This window comes from Chanodichthys erythropterus, chromosome 11 (genome assembly GCF_024489055.1).
Source record: "Chanodichthys erythropterus isolate Z2021 chromosome 11, ASM2448905v1, whole genome shotgun sequence".
NCBI classification, from domain to species: Eukaryota; Metazoa; Chordata; class Actinopteri; order Cypriniformes; family Xenocyprididae; genus Chanodichthys; species Chanodichthys erythropterus.
The window spans coordinates 36,210,445-36,227,304 of NC_090231.1; the positions used below are offsets into that span (position 1 = coordinate 36,210,445).

General features: G+C 39.0%; 2 protein-coding genes across 4 annotated transcripts in view; one reads left to right on the top strand and one right to left on the bottom strand.

The window, feature by feature from the left end:
- The window catches only part of pde3b (phosphodiesterase 3B), a 51,822-nt gene extending 43,546 nt beyond the window's left edge, over positions 1–8,276 (top strand). The window contains exons 5-17 of one of the 3 annotated variants that reach the window (XM_067399608.1): positions 9–115; positions 889–912; positions 1,201–1,420; positions 1,522–1,613; positions 1,702–1,865; positions 2,437–2,571; positions 2,933–3,044; positions 3,219–3,332; positions 4,681–4,880; positions 5,162–5,365; positions 5,969–6,130; positions 6,225–6,462; positions 7,469–8,276. In XM_067399608.1, the coding sequence (XP_067255709.1) occupies positions 9–115; positions 889–912; positions 1,201–1,420; positions 1,522–1,613; positions 1,702–1,865; positions 2,437–2,571; positions 2,933–3,044; positions 3,219–3,332; positions 4,681–4,880; positions 5,162–5,365; positions 5,969–6,130; positions 6,225–6,462; positions 7,469–7,695 (1,999 nt within the window). In that variant the 3' untranslated portion in view covers positions 7,696–8,276. The remainder of the gene's footprint in view (positions 1–8; positions 116–888; positions 913–1,200; positions 1,421–1,521; positions 1,614–1,701; positions 1,866–2,436; positions 2,572–2,932; positions 3,045–3,218; positions 3,333–4,680; positions 4,881–5,161; positions 5,366–5,968; positions 6,131–6,224; positions 6,463–7,468) is intronic. The other 2 variants (XM_067399610.1, XM_067399609.1) reach the window with 2 other exon arrangements.
- Positions 8,277–12,537: 4,261 nt separating this feature from the next.
- cyp2r1 (cytochrome P450, family 2, subfamily R, polypeptide 1) lies at positions 12,538–16,585 on the bottom strand. Its single transcript, XM_067400886.1, has 5 exons — positions 16,346–16,585; positions 15,275–15,416; positions 13,870–14,499; positions 13,455–13,781; positions 12,538–13,363 (listed from the first exon to the last, which is right to left on the bottom strand). Exons 1-5 carry the CDS (start codon positions 16,583–16,585, stop codon positions 13,182–13,184), a joined length of 1,521 nt encoding a protein of 506 aa, XP_067256987.1. The 3' UTR covers positions 12,538–13,181.
- Between the last annotated feature and the right edge of the window lie 275 nt (positions 16,586–16,860).

A 16,860-nucleotide genomic window follows, 5' to 3' on the forward strand; every position in this document is an offset into this window, starting at 1 on the left:
CCTTACAGCCAGAGTTGCTTTTCTAATGGGCCCAACAGCAACTTGCTGACTATTCCTAAACAGAGATCGTCCTCTGTCACCCTCTCCTATGGCCACACTGTACCCAGAAGACCAGGTCAGCACCAATCAAGAGTGAAATAACCTTCCCTTCATATATTATTTTGTAAAAAATTACGACATTAGTCAGGCTGATTTAGATGGCTTTACTGCAACAGCTGTCTCCATATTTTGGCGAATGACAAACAAGGATGTTCTAGTTCAGTGGTTTTGAACCTGGGGGCCTCAGCAAACTTCCAAGGGGGCCACAGGATGGCTTAAAATGATTTAATTGTATAAAACACACACAATTAAAATTCTTAAAAGACAACAACAACAAAAACAGGTCTTATTTGAAATTGTTGTTGATATTTCAGAATCACAAAGGCATGGTTAATTACATTGCATTGAACACATCAGGTTTTGGTTAATAAAAAAGGAAGCAAGCAGCATTTTCAAAATTACAGCAGAAATACCAGAACAAATATCTTTGCCATAAAAATATCTTTGAATCATTGTGTTGAACAATGGGTGGCTTCAAGTCAAAAAGGTTGAGAACCACTGTCCTAGTAGATGTTAAATAATTCTAGTATACAACACTTGAGCCAAGTTCTTAGAAATCAAATCTCTTTATTCTTTATTTTTTTTAAGTTTATATTATAGCGTATAGTGTACATTTTATGTATTCTACAGATAATTCAATCTAAAGACTTTGATTTATATGTGGTGTAACCCTTAAGTAAAAAGTACAACAAAAATCAATCCTATTTTTCAAGATTTATAATGACACATAATGACCCAAACTAGCATGAGGGTCTAAAAGGGTCCTTTCTACTTGTTTTCTTGTTGCAGGAAAACAAAATGGCTACCTATACAGTATGTTGATTACACCGCACTTATTTAATTGGACAGACAAGGGATAATAATAGATTAATGGCAACATTTCTTTTTCAAGAATTTCACTATGTTTCAGACCTTTACAGACCTTTGGTAGTCTCTGTACAGCTACACCACCTTAACTTAAAGCCCACAGAAATATTGAAATGGTTTTAATTCTCAAATTAAACATGTTCATCATAGAAGGAATGTATCTCTGAATCTTTTTCAATGAATTACATTTAGTTTTTTGAATAACTTAAGTTTTTGATTTTGATTTGTACATAGGTGCTTCTCCCAGCCTGAGTCCTGTCAGTTCCCCGACCCACAGTCCCCCTGCTGCTCCTGGCTCATCTCTGGTCACACGATCTCCTGTGGAGTTCCCAGACACCGCTGATTTCCTCACCAAGCCCAGTGTCAACCTGCACAAACCGCTGGGCTACACGCTGAGCTCACCTGATTTCCAGCAACAGTATCGAGGTCCTGTCTCGGCCCCCTTGTGCACCAGGTACTGTAACTTCTAGAACCCTTTGCCTCTTCTCTCTGAGGAGTAGACTAATTAAGCTGTACTTTTATAAGATAAATAATTAATTGTAGTTTTTTCTTTAGTTGTGGCCGACAGATGCTGAAAGGTGTGGCCGGTGTGGAGGTGGGTGAGTGTCATCACCCAGCAGCCAATGAGATGCAAAGAACACGCTCAGGTAAGGTTTTTAAGCTGAATCACAAATACCATTTCTCACAAAAGAGTCATTCCTGAGTCCATCCTTTGGTTTAATGCTGCTTTCTTAGCTGAAGGAGTAGAGTATGGTGGGGAAAACCTGATCCGAGAGGAGAGCTTGGAGGCTGAGTCTCAGGAGGAGAGGACTCCAGACACAGTGGGGGAAAAGCTAAATAGCCAGCCCGAGGAAGAGGAACAGACCTCCGGAACAGAGCAGTCCTCACTGGATCATGAGGTAGAGAGCACACATGCTGAACTACACTTTATCCCCACATGGTTTCATTATATTAATGTCTAAAACATTGCCTCAGGAACTGAACTCAAGATCCAGTGTTGCTTGTGGACAAGTAATTTTAATTTATGGAGTGCTGTTTTTGCCTTAGAAAGCCCCGCAAGAGAAAAGCTTTTCTTTTACGTAACCTGAAATGCCCTCGTCTCGATTCCACCGCACTCCCGCTCTTTTTATTGGCCAATCCGGCAGTTGTTAAAGTGGCCAGCTGTTGAACAAGCCGAGTGGAGTTTAGAAGCAGAGTGCTTATTTGCATTCCCATGCTTTTGCATTGTTATGTGGTTGCTGGATTTATGGCTGTGGCTCATGAGTGGATATCTCCTCAAACCCTCGGTTTATTGTTCTGCCTAAAGGGGTCTACAGTAAGAGCGTGTGAGGACAACATCAATTTAGCTGACTTAGTCAAATATTTTCGTTGTTATCTCTGGAAAAGTGGCCAGGCATGACTTTTTCTGTAAGACTAAGCTGAGATTTCTGCGAAACCTTCTGTCTGCTGACTGTGATTGATCTCTGGCAGGGAGACGAGGAGTTCAGGTTGGACTCAATGCTGGTGGAGCATGAAGCACTCATGGAAAAGATCAACACCTGGAACTTCCAGATCTTTGAGCTGATGGACATTACAGGAGGAAAGACTGGCAGGATTCTCAGCTATGTTAGTGCTCTGTAATTCCAAGTATTAAGCCCAGCATTAAAAATCCTATTGACATGATGAAGCTAAGTTCTGGAAATCAACATTAGTGAAACAGAAAATGCCACTGAGAGTTTTTTCCTCACTTTAGGTGGAAAGCATGGTTCTCTTTTAGTTAATTGAAACCAGTCACCAGTTAGTTAAATCCAACCAATACCACACTTTTATCATCTGACCTGATGTGAATGGCATTTCATAGATTTAGCTGAATGTAATACTGGTGGTCTCACTCAGTACTCTGTGCCAATAAACATGAATCTGCAGGGACTCGATGGCTCACTGCTTGTCTTGTCTTAATGAAGTTCTGTTTGTTACATTCTCTCAGGTGGCGTACACTTTGTTCCAGGACACGGGTCTGTTCGAAATCTTCAAAATCCCTGTGCGGGAATTCATGACGTACTTTTGCGCTCTGGAGAACGGCTATCGTGATATCCCCTGTGAGAATAAAAAAAAAAAAATCTTGTTGAAGTTAAACTTGAAAACTGGGTTAGAATTGTTTCAGTATTTCTCAAATTGGACCACAGTGCAGATTTGTGTCATGTGAAACTGAGAACGGTCAGAAATTATTCCACTGAGGTGTTAATGTGTTATTTTATCTGTTCTCCACTCAGATCACAACCGTGTCCATGCTACAGATGTCCTTCATGCAGTGTGGTATCTTACCACCCAACCAATCCCAGGCTTTCAGCAGATCCACAATGAGCATGTCACAGGAAGTGATACAGGTACATCTGTGCTCTCGTATGGCAATATAGTTTTGCCACTAAGAAACTTTGATGTGCTTATGTGGGCATTACTGAGACGGGGTGGTACAGTGGACTGGTTTCTGAAAGGATGAAGGTTTAAATCCCATAATGGCCGATTCATGGTCCACCATCATTGTGCCCTTGGATAAGGTACTGGATAAAACTTTAATATAGAGTACATGATGGACAGATTGAGGTTAGAGCATCTGTATCCTCAGTCATGCCTCTAATTATATTTAGCATAGCTCCTGATCTATCGGAAATAAATTAGAGGCCATCACCGCTGCTCAGTCTTCATTATTCCAGCCAGCGGTGCAAACGCTGTCCGATAAGAGATCCTCTGTTGCGATAGAGATCTGAGGTGGCTGCTGGCTCAGCATGTCCAAGGCTTATTTTAAGTCTGCTGATGGCTCTTGTAATTTCTCAAATGGAGTTTACTCTGACTCACTCTGCTGCTGTTCCATGCAGCAGCCATCTCTGGCAAGCAGAGGTGTTGAATCACACTGAGACCAGTGACTTCACTAGCTGGCTCAAGTACAGAGCTACAAAAAATTTCCAAAATCTTTTGGAAAGAGATGGAGGAGTGTGATTTCAGAGTTTTTAGTTTGCTGTACTTTGGTCAGCTTAATTGCAGATTCTTGGTGGTGTTTGATTTTCTTAATGCAGTAGTGACGTTTTAAAGGGTTAGTTCACACAAAAATGAAAATTCTTGTCATTCCAAACCCGTAAGACTTCTTCAGAACACAAATGAAGATCTTTTTGATTAAATCTGATTTTATTCACATCACTGACCTTCTTTCTTTTTTGGCATCTTTTTTATTTTTAATTTGCTGAGCACATTTCGTATAGTTTTTATTTTTGTATATAGATAATTTCTTATTTCATCTAAACATTTTTCAGAGGAATAATATTATGAATTAAATTGGCCATTTAATAAATAATTTTTATACAAAAATGTTGCAGTTTTTAGGAATGCATATTAGTTATCGGCTGATTTTATAGATTTATTTTATTTATTTATCAGGTATGACTCTATATTGGATATATTTGGACTATATTGGACATGCCCATTTCCCTTGGTCTTTACATAGATTCCTTTTGATTGATTTTAGTTTTCAGTATTATTATCGGCTAATCACATGATAATTTTTCATAATTCAAAATGTGAATTATCGGCTAATTCGCATTTTTAAAATAAAGTAAGCTGCGTGTCAACTAGGTGGTTATGTAAGATACTATATTGATCTTGAAATGTATTGACACCTGGAATGGATGTGTAATAGTGTTTCATCACTGGTATTACATGGTCATTTTTTGTTTTTATTAGATTCGGACAGTGGAATCTCCCCAGGTCGGGTGGCATATGCCACGTCCAAAAGCTCCTCGTTTTCAGATGACAGTTACGGCTGTCTGGCCTGGAATGTCCCTGCGCTGGAACTCATGGCACTATATGTAGCAGCTGCTATGCATGACTATGATCACCCTGGTCGCACAAATGCCTTTCTTGTAGCCACTAACGCTCCTCAGGTTAGTAAAAAATAAGAAGAACTTTTGATTTTGTATAGTTAATGAAGTTCTAAATTGCTCATAAACACAATTTTGGCTATCAATGTAGTTTTCACACTGTTGTCAAGAAGTAAAGCCAGCTCATCTTCAATCAGCAGCATATGATATTGTAATCAGAGCATACAACTTCTCGACTCACTCACACTATGTTTCTCTCTTCTTCTCTCTTTCTTTCCCTGTTTCCATCTCTCCACGCATACACTCACACACACACACACACACACACACACACTTTCACACAGGCGGTGTTGTATAATGACCGTTCGGTTTTGGAGAACCACCATGCAGCTTCTGCCTGGAGCCTTTTTCTTTCCCGGCCTGAGTTCAACTTCCTGTGCAGCTTGGACCACGTCGAGTTTAAGCGCTTTCGGTTCCTAGTGATCGAGGCCATCCTCGCTACAGACCTGAAGAAGCACTTTGACTTCCTGGCAGAGTTTAATTCTAAGGTCAGTAGTAGGGGTATCAACAACCAATATCAGTAATCAGTAATGAGCACAACAGCTTGTTGTGGGCCAATACCAATAAATATAGTTTACATTTTGCACTGCGTTAAGGCCTCAGCTAGTAGAATGAAACAAGCATACTTGTTTCACTTGCAAACTACGGTAAGTATTTTAATGTTAAACTGCACATAAGAACAGGACACATTCTTATGTTCAAAAAATGGATGGACAGAGCAACAGAGTGAAACAATTCCTGTTTTTCCACTTTTGTTTTTTTCAAAATTGATTATAATAAGAAATGTTTGTTGAGCATTAAATCGGCATAAAAGAAAGATTTCAGAAGGATCATGTGACACTGAAGACTGGAGTAATGACTGATGAAAATGTAGTTCTGTCATCACAGCAATAAATTACATTTTAAAATATAAAACAATTAATTTGAATTGTAACAATATTTCATAATATTCTTTTTTACTGTATTTTTGATTAAATAAATGCAGCCTTGGTAAGCTTAAGAGACTTATTTTAAGTCTAAATTACCTGCCTACTGCAGAAAATGGTGCTTTCTTGTGGTTAATGCTCTGATTAATATTTTTCTTTTTTCAGGTTAATGATGTGAATAGCCCAGGTATTGACTGGACTAATGAAAATGACAGGTTGTTAGTGTGCCAAGTGTGCATTAAGCTGGCAGATATCAATGGGCCAGCCAAAGACCGCAGCCTTCACCTCAAATGGACAGAGGGTATCGTCAATGAGTTTTATGAGCAGGTATGTCGTATACACTTTAGATAATGTACACAACTTCAACTGTGGCAATATGAGATCAACATTTGTGCATTTTTTCGTATTTCTGCCTTTGTAGGGTGACGAGGAAGCCACTCTAGGATTACCCATCAGTCCATTCATGGACCGCTCGGCACCACAGTTAGCAAAGCTGCAGGAGTCTTTTATCACACATATCGTCGGGCCTCTTTGTAACTCCTATGATGCTGCAGGGCTGCTGCCAGGATACTGGATTGACGAGGAAGGCTCAGACGATGAAGAGGAAACCGAAGACAATGAAACGGAAGATGAAGAGCTGGACGAGGATCTTGAACCAAGTATGACTATACAATTGTGCTTACAAGCAGTGTTGGAGGGTAATGCCTTACAAGCAGTGGCGGCTCGTCAGGGGAAGAAAATGGGAGAAAGGATGATTTAATGTTAATAAAATTCCCAGTTATTCGTTTAATTTCATGTCTCAGAATGTGTATTTTTGTTAGTAATTTCACTGCTGTAACACCATAATATGTTACTGAAAACGATTACAACCGCAGGGGATAGAGAAGGGGAGGGGGAGGCACATGAGCCGAGCTCGTCTTGTGCCTCAGTTTGTAAAAAAATTAGCCAATCACCATTGAGTGTTTTACATTCAGCGCTTAGGAGAGTTGAGAAAAGATACATCGCTGAGGAGGTTTGCCTCCCTTGGTATATCAACCAATCATCGTAGAGACGTACATTTCGTGAATAACGTGATATTAGTTTTGAACTGCTACCGCTGTGCTGATTTGATCGCCAACAAATTTACCAAGCTATCGTTCAGAAATTCTACATATAAAAAATTAAGACTCCACGCATAAGTTGCAAATATAGGCTACAGCAGCCAGCTTTACTAAATGGCCCAACGCGCTCTTTTAACAGACATATAAGGAGGGATAGATGGATGTTTGCTTCAAGTGATTGGTAAATGAAATTATATTTGTATTATCTTGCTGTATTTTTGTCATTTTCTTAAAATTTTCTGTCTAAATGAGCAAACAGACAATTTAAAGCAGTTATAATAATAGGTTAATAATAATTGTCAGGGGATCCCCAGACCACTAGAATTTAGTGTGCCTCCTCTATTTTAAAACCCATGAGCCGCCACTGGTTACAAGTAACATAAGTTACGTAATCAGATTACTTTTCAAGTAACTAGTAATAGATTTTAATTTAAAACAAAATATCTGACTTACTTTTTCAAATAAGTGTTGATGTGAGAGGGCCTTTACATTCGCCAAAAATGTAACTTTTGCTTAGTACTTCAGCTTAGATGTCGTACGCACTAATTGTGTGTTTTCCTTACAGAGAGGAGGAAGGGTCGACGTCGGTTATTCTGCAACATCATGCAGCACTTAACAGAGAACCACAAGGTGTGGAAGAAAACCATCGAAGAAGAGGAGAAGGCCAAAGAGCTGGAGACTCAGCAGCAACAGCAGCAGCAATCTGAGAGCCCCAGCCTTCCTCCATCCACCTCTTCCTCCGATGACATTCAGGTGATTCAAGAGGAGGCCGAAGATGAGGAACGGCAGTAGCAAGAGGAGCAAATGAAGCTCACTGAGGGGCTTAAACGGAGGTGAACGACCCCTCCCTCTCCTTCACCTACACAAACACACACATTGACACCCAGAGGAAGACCCCAGCGGATCTCCCCATGCTGAAATTCGTCACTGTGCCGACACTCTGAAGCTAATGCAGTTCACATTGTGTTGAAAAAAGGCCTTACTACTGTGAGAGGACCCTTTGGTGGGAACCCCACTCCTATGCACTTTCACCCCATGGAGAATCAGCGGAGAACGATCAGAGCTCTGAAGACGCAGAATCGTGTTGTGAGATTAGAAGAAAACAGAGAGGAAAACAGGCAGGGGAGAATTGTGCCATCCATGGTTACCTGGCTGTGACGCTGCCTTCAACGTAGAGCTCTTATCTCTCCCATAGGTACTTAAGTCAAATAGGACACGAAAAAGACTCTGGAAAAAAAGAGACAATGAAATAATTGACACCCGTTACCAAAGCGAACAGTTCAAAAACAGAAAGACTATAACTGATGCCTTTTCAGGCTCAGTGTCAGGAAGCATAACTCAAAATGTGCCTGTCTGAACTTTTTAAGAAAAAAAAAAAAGTATATATATATATATATATATATATATATATATATATATATATATATATATATATATATATATATATATATATATATATATATATATATATAATATGGTTTGGTTTGGTTTGTTTTTATTTTTCTTGTGGTCCAGAAAATGGGCTATGTATGCTGCACTGTATGTGCAGTCCCCAATTCATGCTGGCGACATAAAACACTGTATTACTGAACAGAGTCACTAGGACAAGTGGAAATGCTGACATTTTTGACTGAAAAATGACCTGACTTCTGCATCGTTTTGGATGCTTTTTATTCATGTTGATCACTTTTCTGCTTTTTTTTTTCTTGTTTGTCTTTGTTGTCTGTAAGGTAGTTTTCATTCTTTCATTTCATTTGTTGTGTGTTTTTTTCCCCCCTTTCCTCTTCAGGAACGTTGAGTTGCCAATCGTTGAATCTTCTCTGTAAAGTCCGTCTGTGTTTAAAAGCATAGCAAATGGGACAGGAATGCTGTTCAAATGAAGGGACGTTTCTCCTTTTTTACGTTTAAATAGATATATTTTTTCACGGTTACTCAGGATTCATGTGAAGGATCGATCCTTGTTTTTTGCGAAAATTTTATTCTGCAATTTCAACTTGCACGTCGAGCATTCTTTTCAGGGGCGGGACAGAAAAAAATTCTATTTTTTGTATGAATAACTTGAAAGTCGTTAACAAAACGAGATGCTCCCTCGAAGTGCTGTGTCCTGGATATTAACCACCATCCTTATCAGCTGCTCCAGACCAATTTATCCATGTTTATTATTTCCAAAGACCCCCTGATAAGAATTTGAACCTAGGAATGTTACTGAAAATAAAATGTTTGAGTTAGCATGCAAGTCATAGACTAAACATTGCTTTGGGGTTACTTCGGGTTTGGCATTATTTGAACATAGGGACACACACATGCTTGTACTTACTCTAATTATTGCCAAATGCATAATCTGGCCAGTTCGTCCATTTTCAAGTAATCCAGGGTTTCACATTGAAAGCTGTACTTTTTTTTTTCTTTTGAATTTTCTTATTCTTCACCATAAGGCAGGTTTAATACTAATAGTTCTCTATATTTTTTGTCTGAAGCAAGAACTCTAGGCATTCCACTAGAATAATGAGGGGAGGACGGGGAGGTGGAGACTAACAGGCTCTGGGTCTCTTTCTCTCTCGGTCTGCCTCACCTCAACAAAACTCATTTTGTCTCTGTAGAGGAAAGTTCTCAAGTAGGCAGTGTAAATCAAGCTAGTATATTTAAGAGTAAAAATAAAAAAAAGATATAAATGTGCACATTTTACTACCAAACAAGTGTTTAACCTCTGCACAGAAAGAATACTTGCATATATATATATATATATATATATATATATATATATATATATATATATATATATATATATATATATATATATATATATATATATATATATATATATATATTATATTATATATTTTTTAATTAATCAACAATGCGTCTGTTTTCTACATACAGCTGACATATATTGTACATTGAGACCATGTAATTATCATCTTGTTTCAGGAGTTTTTAAAAAATCTAATGCTATTTACAGATGTGGATGTGTTTGGGTGTTGTGTTTTTCAGTTTGTTAGTTGTTCATTTTGGGTGCACTGTCTTTTGTTCCTGCCTATAACCACTCTTTGCTGAACGGCCCTTATTTCCAAAGCTCGCTGAGCTTGTAGCGGCGATACCGGATGCCTAACTGTCTCTGTCTCCCTTTGTGGGTTTGTTCATTAGTCACTCGTTTTTGGCCTGTGCTCAGGGTGTGTTCTGTGTTGGGTGCTTGTGCGCACCCAAAGCAGCTTGTGGTGCTTCTTTCTCTCTCTCTCTCTCTCTCTCTCTCTCTCTCTCTCTCTCTCTGTCCAGACTGTGTGTTCATAATTTCTTAGATCTGGGACTGCAGTGTGGCTCAGTTCATACACCCCACCCCCCACGCGCACTCTGAACGAACGTCATTCAGGTTGCCAAGCAGGGTGATGGCAAATCAGAGCGTCACAGCGCCCTCATCCCCTCGTGTTGACCACTTGCTCGACCGTCAAAACGGACTATGGCATCTCGCTGTGGGGCATTTGTCGCACCACAGTAACCTCCGACGTTCCTGTCATCAGTACCTTTTTATGATGGCATTTACTTTTTTATGTAGCATTTAGATAGCAATGTCCGATGTAACCATTCAGCCTTTTCAGGGTTGTGGGGGAGAATTGACTTTTTTGTTATTATTTATAGCTGTCATAAAAGCACCATCCCTGAACAATAGTTCTACTCTCTCAACTGATTTCTGTGTCATTTTTATTTTTATTTTTTTCTGTTATGCATGGGTGTGGATGTGTACTTGTTTTAAATTAGGGGTTTTCAAACAGGGATCCGGGGACCGCTAGAGGGGGAATGCTAAGGACCCTGCAAAAACTTTGAATGAAAAAGAAAAAAAAATTCACAAAATGTATTTTAGGGCTGTCAAAGTCAGTGTGTGCACTTAAGATATTAATGAAATGTATTTACAGCAACAATAAGCCATTTAGACTTTTATGCTCACCAAGGCTGCATTAATTTAATCAAAAATACAGTATGAACGGTAATATTGTGAAACATTATTACAATATAAAATGTTTTTCTGCAACCATTACACCAGTTTCCAGTGTCACATGGTCCTTCAAAAAAAAAAAAAAAAAAAATGTATGCAAGTTTTGGTGCTCAAGAAACATTTCTTACCACTTACCATGATATATATATTTTTCAGGGTTCTTTATTTTTCAGATGTCTTTATAATGTCACTTTTGATTAATTTAATGTATACTTGGTGAATGAGGAAACTTTTGAACGGTATATGTAAATGTAATTTTTATATGAAAAAAAAAAAAATTCACAAAACTAGAAAAAAATTGTGCTGTCAATAAGAAAATTTTATCTGGAAAATATTTACTTTTTAAGTTGACAGCTTATCAAAGACATGTATACATTTATCTTAGGTACTCTGTCAATCTCACCAGGAAAGCATTTACATAAAAATGTTTATCTCTATCTTGTCAATGCTGTCAGATTATCTTTTTATTATTGTATAAATTTTCTTTAGTACAATGATGATACAAAAGTCAGTTATTTAATTTGGAAGCTTAATTTTCTTTTCATAAAGTGATATTTTTCTCAGGCAGGGTTTTTGTATACTTGGAAAATGTAAAACAACCTTAATGTTCTGGGAAGGGGGCTCGAAGAGGATGAAAATATTTGGGGGCCCTTGTCAACAAAAAGTTTGAAAACCCCTGGTCTCATTAATAGTGAAATTACAAAACTAGTGCAAACCACATTATCCAGGTAAATATTTAGGCCTGGTTTCACAGATGGGGCTTAGCCTAAGCCAGGATTAGGCCTAGCTTTTATAAACGTACTGGGACTAGCTTAAGCCTTGTTTGTGAAACCGGGGGATAGTGTTTTAATCACCACCACAGTGAATGAACAAGCATTCAACACGACCTTTCACCTAATAAGAGAAGTCCAAACACAAGCAAAATATCTTCACCCTTCACTATTATCTCTGACGCAACATGTTTTGACATTATCTGGGAATGCTGCTGAGCATCGTCTAGCTACAAGTGCAAGTTGCAGCTTATTTCTTTCGTGCTCAGATGAAAGCCCAAGTGTTCTCATGGGAGGAACTGCCTGCAAGATGACAGTCAGCGGATGATGAGTCCCCAAGTGTAGGTCGTATGAAAGGCCAGCTTTATCTCTTCAGATGACAGAATCACTGTGACAGCTTACCCAAAGCAGCAATGCCCTACCTGTCACTCTGTTTTTAATTGACTTCCCAGTACTGTGCAGTTTGTGTAAGTGGTGTTCAAATAACAGACTGGGAAGATTATTTGGCCTGTACATGTTTTTACTGTGACAACATGGGGATTCTAAAGGCACTATATATAAATATACTATAAAGCAACATGTATTACACACTATAGATTCACAATTAACAAAGAGTCAAAGTAAAGACGGTAAAGAATTGCTATTTAAATTATTAATTGTTGAAGTGTGCTAGATTTACAAATTCACAGAACTACACAGGTCAGTCATTCTGAGGAAATCTTGACGTTTCTACTTCTACACTCCCCTTCCAGCTTTGTTTATAACTTGACCTCGGAAAATTCCAGCACAGCTGAAAGAGAGGTCGCAGACAGGAAAAAAAGCTTAGGATCAGCATTAAAACACAACTTGCATAACAAAGGTTCATTTGGTCTTTATTTATACAAGTTTGTCAGGTTTTGGTTCATTTTATTATAAACACAAAAACTTATAGCAAAACTGCTATTGTACTATAAAACGTATATTGGAGTCAGCTTTTCACAATAGCACCAAATATTGCAGCTCAAGTTTCGTGATAGTCTCTTTCCACTGAGATAAACTACGGAAAGGGCCGTTATTATTGCAGAACTGCTAAATGGCATTAAACCAACGGGAGTCAAGAAGACAGACCTCCAAACCATCATAGAGGTAAACCCTGTCAATCATTGACACAATAGCTCTTTTCATATTGACAAGCACAATGTTCAGTTGGTTACACAGTACACTTTTTCGACTCGAGTTACCAAAGATTCATGCTAAACTATATCCTGATACCCTCATGTACGTTCTTGTTTGGTAACACATGTGCTCATTCTTTGCTCTACACACCATGTGTTCTGTAACAGTACTCTTATCACACTCAGGTTGTGTTCTGTGAAACTCTAGAGGACACGTTCAGAGAATTTAACAAGTCAATATCAGAGGTCAAAATTCCCCATTGAAAACCTGATGGAATTTAAGATGGAGAACTTCTCTGACATTTGTGCTTCTCGGTAGGATCCCCTGACGTGAATGCATGTGTTCCAGAGATCACAGGGGCAGTTTTACTGCTGTCTCCTGATGGCACATATGGCGTATGGCCGAGGCTGAAGGGTCATGCCCAGTTTCGGAGAGAGACTTGGAATAAAGCCTTCTGGGAACTGAAGGTGGAACCTCTGAAGCAATGTAGTGAAGAATAAGAACATCTCCAGTCTGGCCAACTGCTCTCCCAGACAGTGCCGTTTACCTAAAACCATCAAAATACATGGAGATCAGATGCATAAGAATAAAGAATAACGTGTCAAGCTTTTAGATTTACTGATTTCCTAAATATTCACCTATTGAGAAGGGGAGAAATGCTTCACGCCGGACAAATTTTCCATTACAGTCAAGGAAGCGCTCTGGGCAGAAGATGGATGGGTCGCTCCAGTACTTCTCGTCAAAGTGCACCGAGTACAAGTTAGTGATGACCATGGTGCCCCTGGGGATAGTGTAGCCACGCACCAACGCATCTTGAGACGTAGCGCGGAAGATGCCCAGCGGGACGACGTTGCAAAGGCGCAGGACTTCATGCAGCACTGCCTCCACATATGGCATCCTCTGCTTGTCTTCAAGAGCAGGTGGTCTGCCGTTCAGGATGCAATCGATCTCCATTTGGACCTTTTCTGCACAGAAAAAACGTAACGTGATTAGTGCAACGACATTAAAATGTTGTAAACAAGAAAAAATAACCGCTGCTTCGTTAGCACCGACCTTGTATCCTGGGATATAGGGCCATGTATAGCATAGCCCAGCGCAGACAATTTGTGGTGGTCTCTGTGCCCGCAATGATAAGTTCTCCAACAGAGAAAATGAGATTGTCTTGAGAGAAAGATGTAGCTTTATCGGTGGTGCTCTGCTCTATTTCGTCTAAGTAGGCATCAATGTAATGCTGCGGCGACTGGGGAATCCTGTCCTGTGAGAAGCGCTTGATGATTTGCAGAAGGAAGTCGTAGACCTTGTTGGCATTGCGGAACAGCTTTTGATGCTTCCCGAATGGCAGGTACTCCATCCAGGGGAAGGCGTTGTACAAGAAAGCCCAGCCACTGGCTGCCAGCTCCACATTCTCACTGAAGATCTCAATCATGTGCTGAAAATCACCATCGTCGTAGGTGAAACGCTGCCCGAAGATAATGAGGTTGGTGATGTTGGAGACGGCATTGGTAACGAGATGCTTAGGGTTAAAGGGCTTCCCCTGGTGCTGGTCAATGGCATCCAGAAAAAACAGGCACTCCTCAGAAATCCTCTCAAACATTCGCTGACCACTGCCAAAGTAGCGGAAGCAGTTCACAGCCAGTTTGTGGTGTTCAATCCAGCCTCGACCATATTTGCAGTTCAGAAGTCCTAGATGGAGAATGAATAAACGTTGAGAGAGGATGGTTTAAAAATGGAAACAATGTATGTTTAACTAGAGATTATTAGTCAAACAGTCATAGTCTCATGGGTTAAACACAGTTTACAAGAATTGCAATACTGATAATGTGATAACCTCATGTGTGACTGTCCACTCTTCTCTAGTTAGTGCCCCAACTCTGACATACATTACCATGCCAGAGCCTTTTCTCTGAATCACCCAATTTTTTTTTTTTTTAAGTAGTTCACTAAAAATGAAAATGATTTCATGCTGTTGTAAACCTGTATATGCTGTTTTATTTCCTGCATAAAACAAATGGATTTTTTTTCTTTCCCAAGAGATTTCATAGTGACCATGACTGTTAAGAACATAGAAAAGAATTCACTATAATATGCTTTATTCATATTTAATATGCAGTCAGTTGCTGCTAATCTTGAACTGCAGCTTGTTATCATTATCAGTGATTGATGACTTATTTCGGTCTGTTTCTCACAGAAAGCTATCTTGTGGCTTTAGAAGACTTGAAATACAGTGCATGGCTAAAGTCCATGGTTTTACAGTGTTTTTCTGATTTTTTTTTTTTAAATCTTGTATTTGTTCCATGGAAATAAAATTACTGCTTACAAGTTTACAGGACATAAGGGGTTATACATAATGTCAGAATTTTCACTTTGGGAATTTTCATTACTTTTTTATCTAGATTTTTCGACAGTGATCTATTCTAGGAAAACATTCAAATAAATTATGTTATAAGGAACCACTTACCTCCCATTTTTGTCATCTTTTGAAATAAAGGGAGGGATGGACGGTCAGCAAAAACCTCACTTTGGTGATACAGGCACTCTTTAATGGCATCATAACCATTTAGAATAACAGTCGAGATTCCTCCCAAGTCTAGACTGAAAATCTGGATAATAAAAGGGCAATATTCATTAATCCACTCCTATGCCAAACATATTTCTACTAATGAACGGGGTATAATTAGAGGACTACGTTCACCCTCATGGACACGGTGAGGAAATGAATTAGGCATGCTGACTCAGCATGTCTTGGTCATTCTGCAAAACTGAGTGCTGCAGCACTCTGCCAAAAATTCAACACTAAATGCAATACTCTTTTGTTCCTTTCAAACACCCCCGGCTACACTTCTCGCGACTCGGCGCGTCAAGACTAGAACACGGACCAATCAGCTGTGAGCTCAACAAAGAACATCAGCAACAGTGAAATGAGTGTATAACTTTAGTTTAAAAAAAAAATAAATAAATAAAAAAAACTGCATGTAACTGCATTTGCAAATAAACTATGTAATTACAGAAAAAGTATTTTGCAACATGAACACAATAAGTAGCCTACATTGCACAAAACATTTTTTTTTTTTACATAGTAGTAGACACGGAAGTAGTTAAACAACTAATATAAAGTGGGACCATTATCATAATTACTATTCAATTTTATTATTATATATTACTATATAATATATATCAAAAACATTAATGTAACGATCAGGAGATATTTAAATATATTAACGATTACAATTCTAAGCAATAAATAAGTGATAATGAAGTGGCTGGAGCGACGCGTCGCAAAGGACGCTTCCATTGTAGAGACAGCTTCATTGATTACAAGACAGTAAGATGCATTGCAATGTTATGCATAATTATTATTTAGTGGCTTCAAATAACATTTTAAAAGGAAAATCCATACAATTGACAACAAAAAAATATATACGTAAAAATTAAAAGCAGCATACTTGACGAGTGTATAATGCATGTTACGTGATTATGTCCAAGTAACTAAAAGAGAAGTTGAGGACTGAGAGTGAAGTGTCATCCGTACCTGTCCGTGGATATCACTCTGCCTCTTCATGTAGACGTGAGGCTCGGTGGCTAGGGACAGAATATTCCCTATCATGGGTAAAGGTGCCGGTCCAGGGGGAAACCCTCGGGGTCTCCGCTGCTTTAAGAGCTGGCGAGTCACCAGAAAAATTAAGAGTGTAACGAACAAACTGCCCAAACATATGAGAGTTTGCTCCCAAGACACAGAGAACAGAGATGTCAACCGTTTAATCGACACCATTTTAGATACAAACACTTTGGGATAATCTGTGCTTTCTGAAAAGTTTCTAGAGCTCCGTTCTCTGTCAGACAATGTAGGAGATCATCTTGCACATGTTGCTCTACATCCCCCGCCTCTTAAAGGCTAAGATTGGCTGGCGTAAAGAGCGCTTTGGATTAATTTACATTGTGTTTGATTAAACGGTGTTTAGAAATATCGTTAGCGAGAATTCAGACCGATTTCTTTTCATTAGGGCAGACATCCAGAAGTACGTTTCCAAGCGGGATTTTCTTCGT

Excerpts from the sequence above, each read along its gene's own strand:
- cyp2r1 (XM_067400886.1), bottom strand. The coding sequence starts at position 16,585 with ATGGTGTCGATTAAACGGTTGACATCTCTGTTCTCTGTGTCTTGGGAG. Across the intron at positions 14,500-15,274 it reads AAAGATGACAAAAATGGGAG|GACTTCTGAACTGCAAATAT; the intron begins GTAAGTGGTTCC and ends TTCTCCATCTAG. Across the intron at positions 13,364-13,454 it reads ATTTCTCCCCTTCTCAATAG|GTAAACGGCACTGTCTGGGA; the intron begins GTGAATATTTAG and ends TGATGGTTTTAG.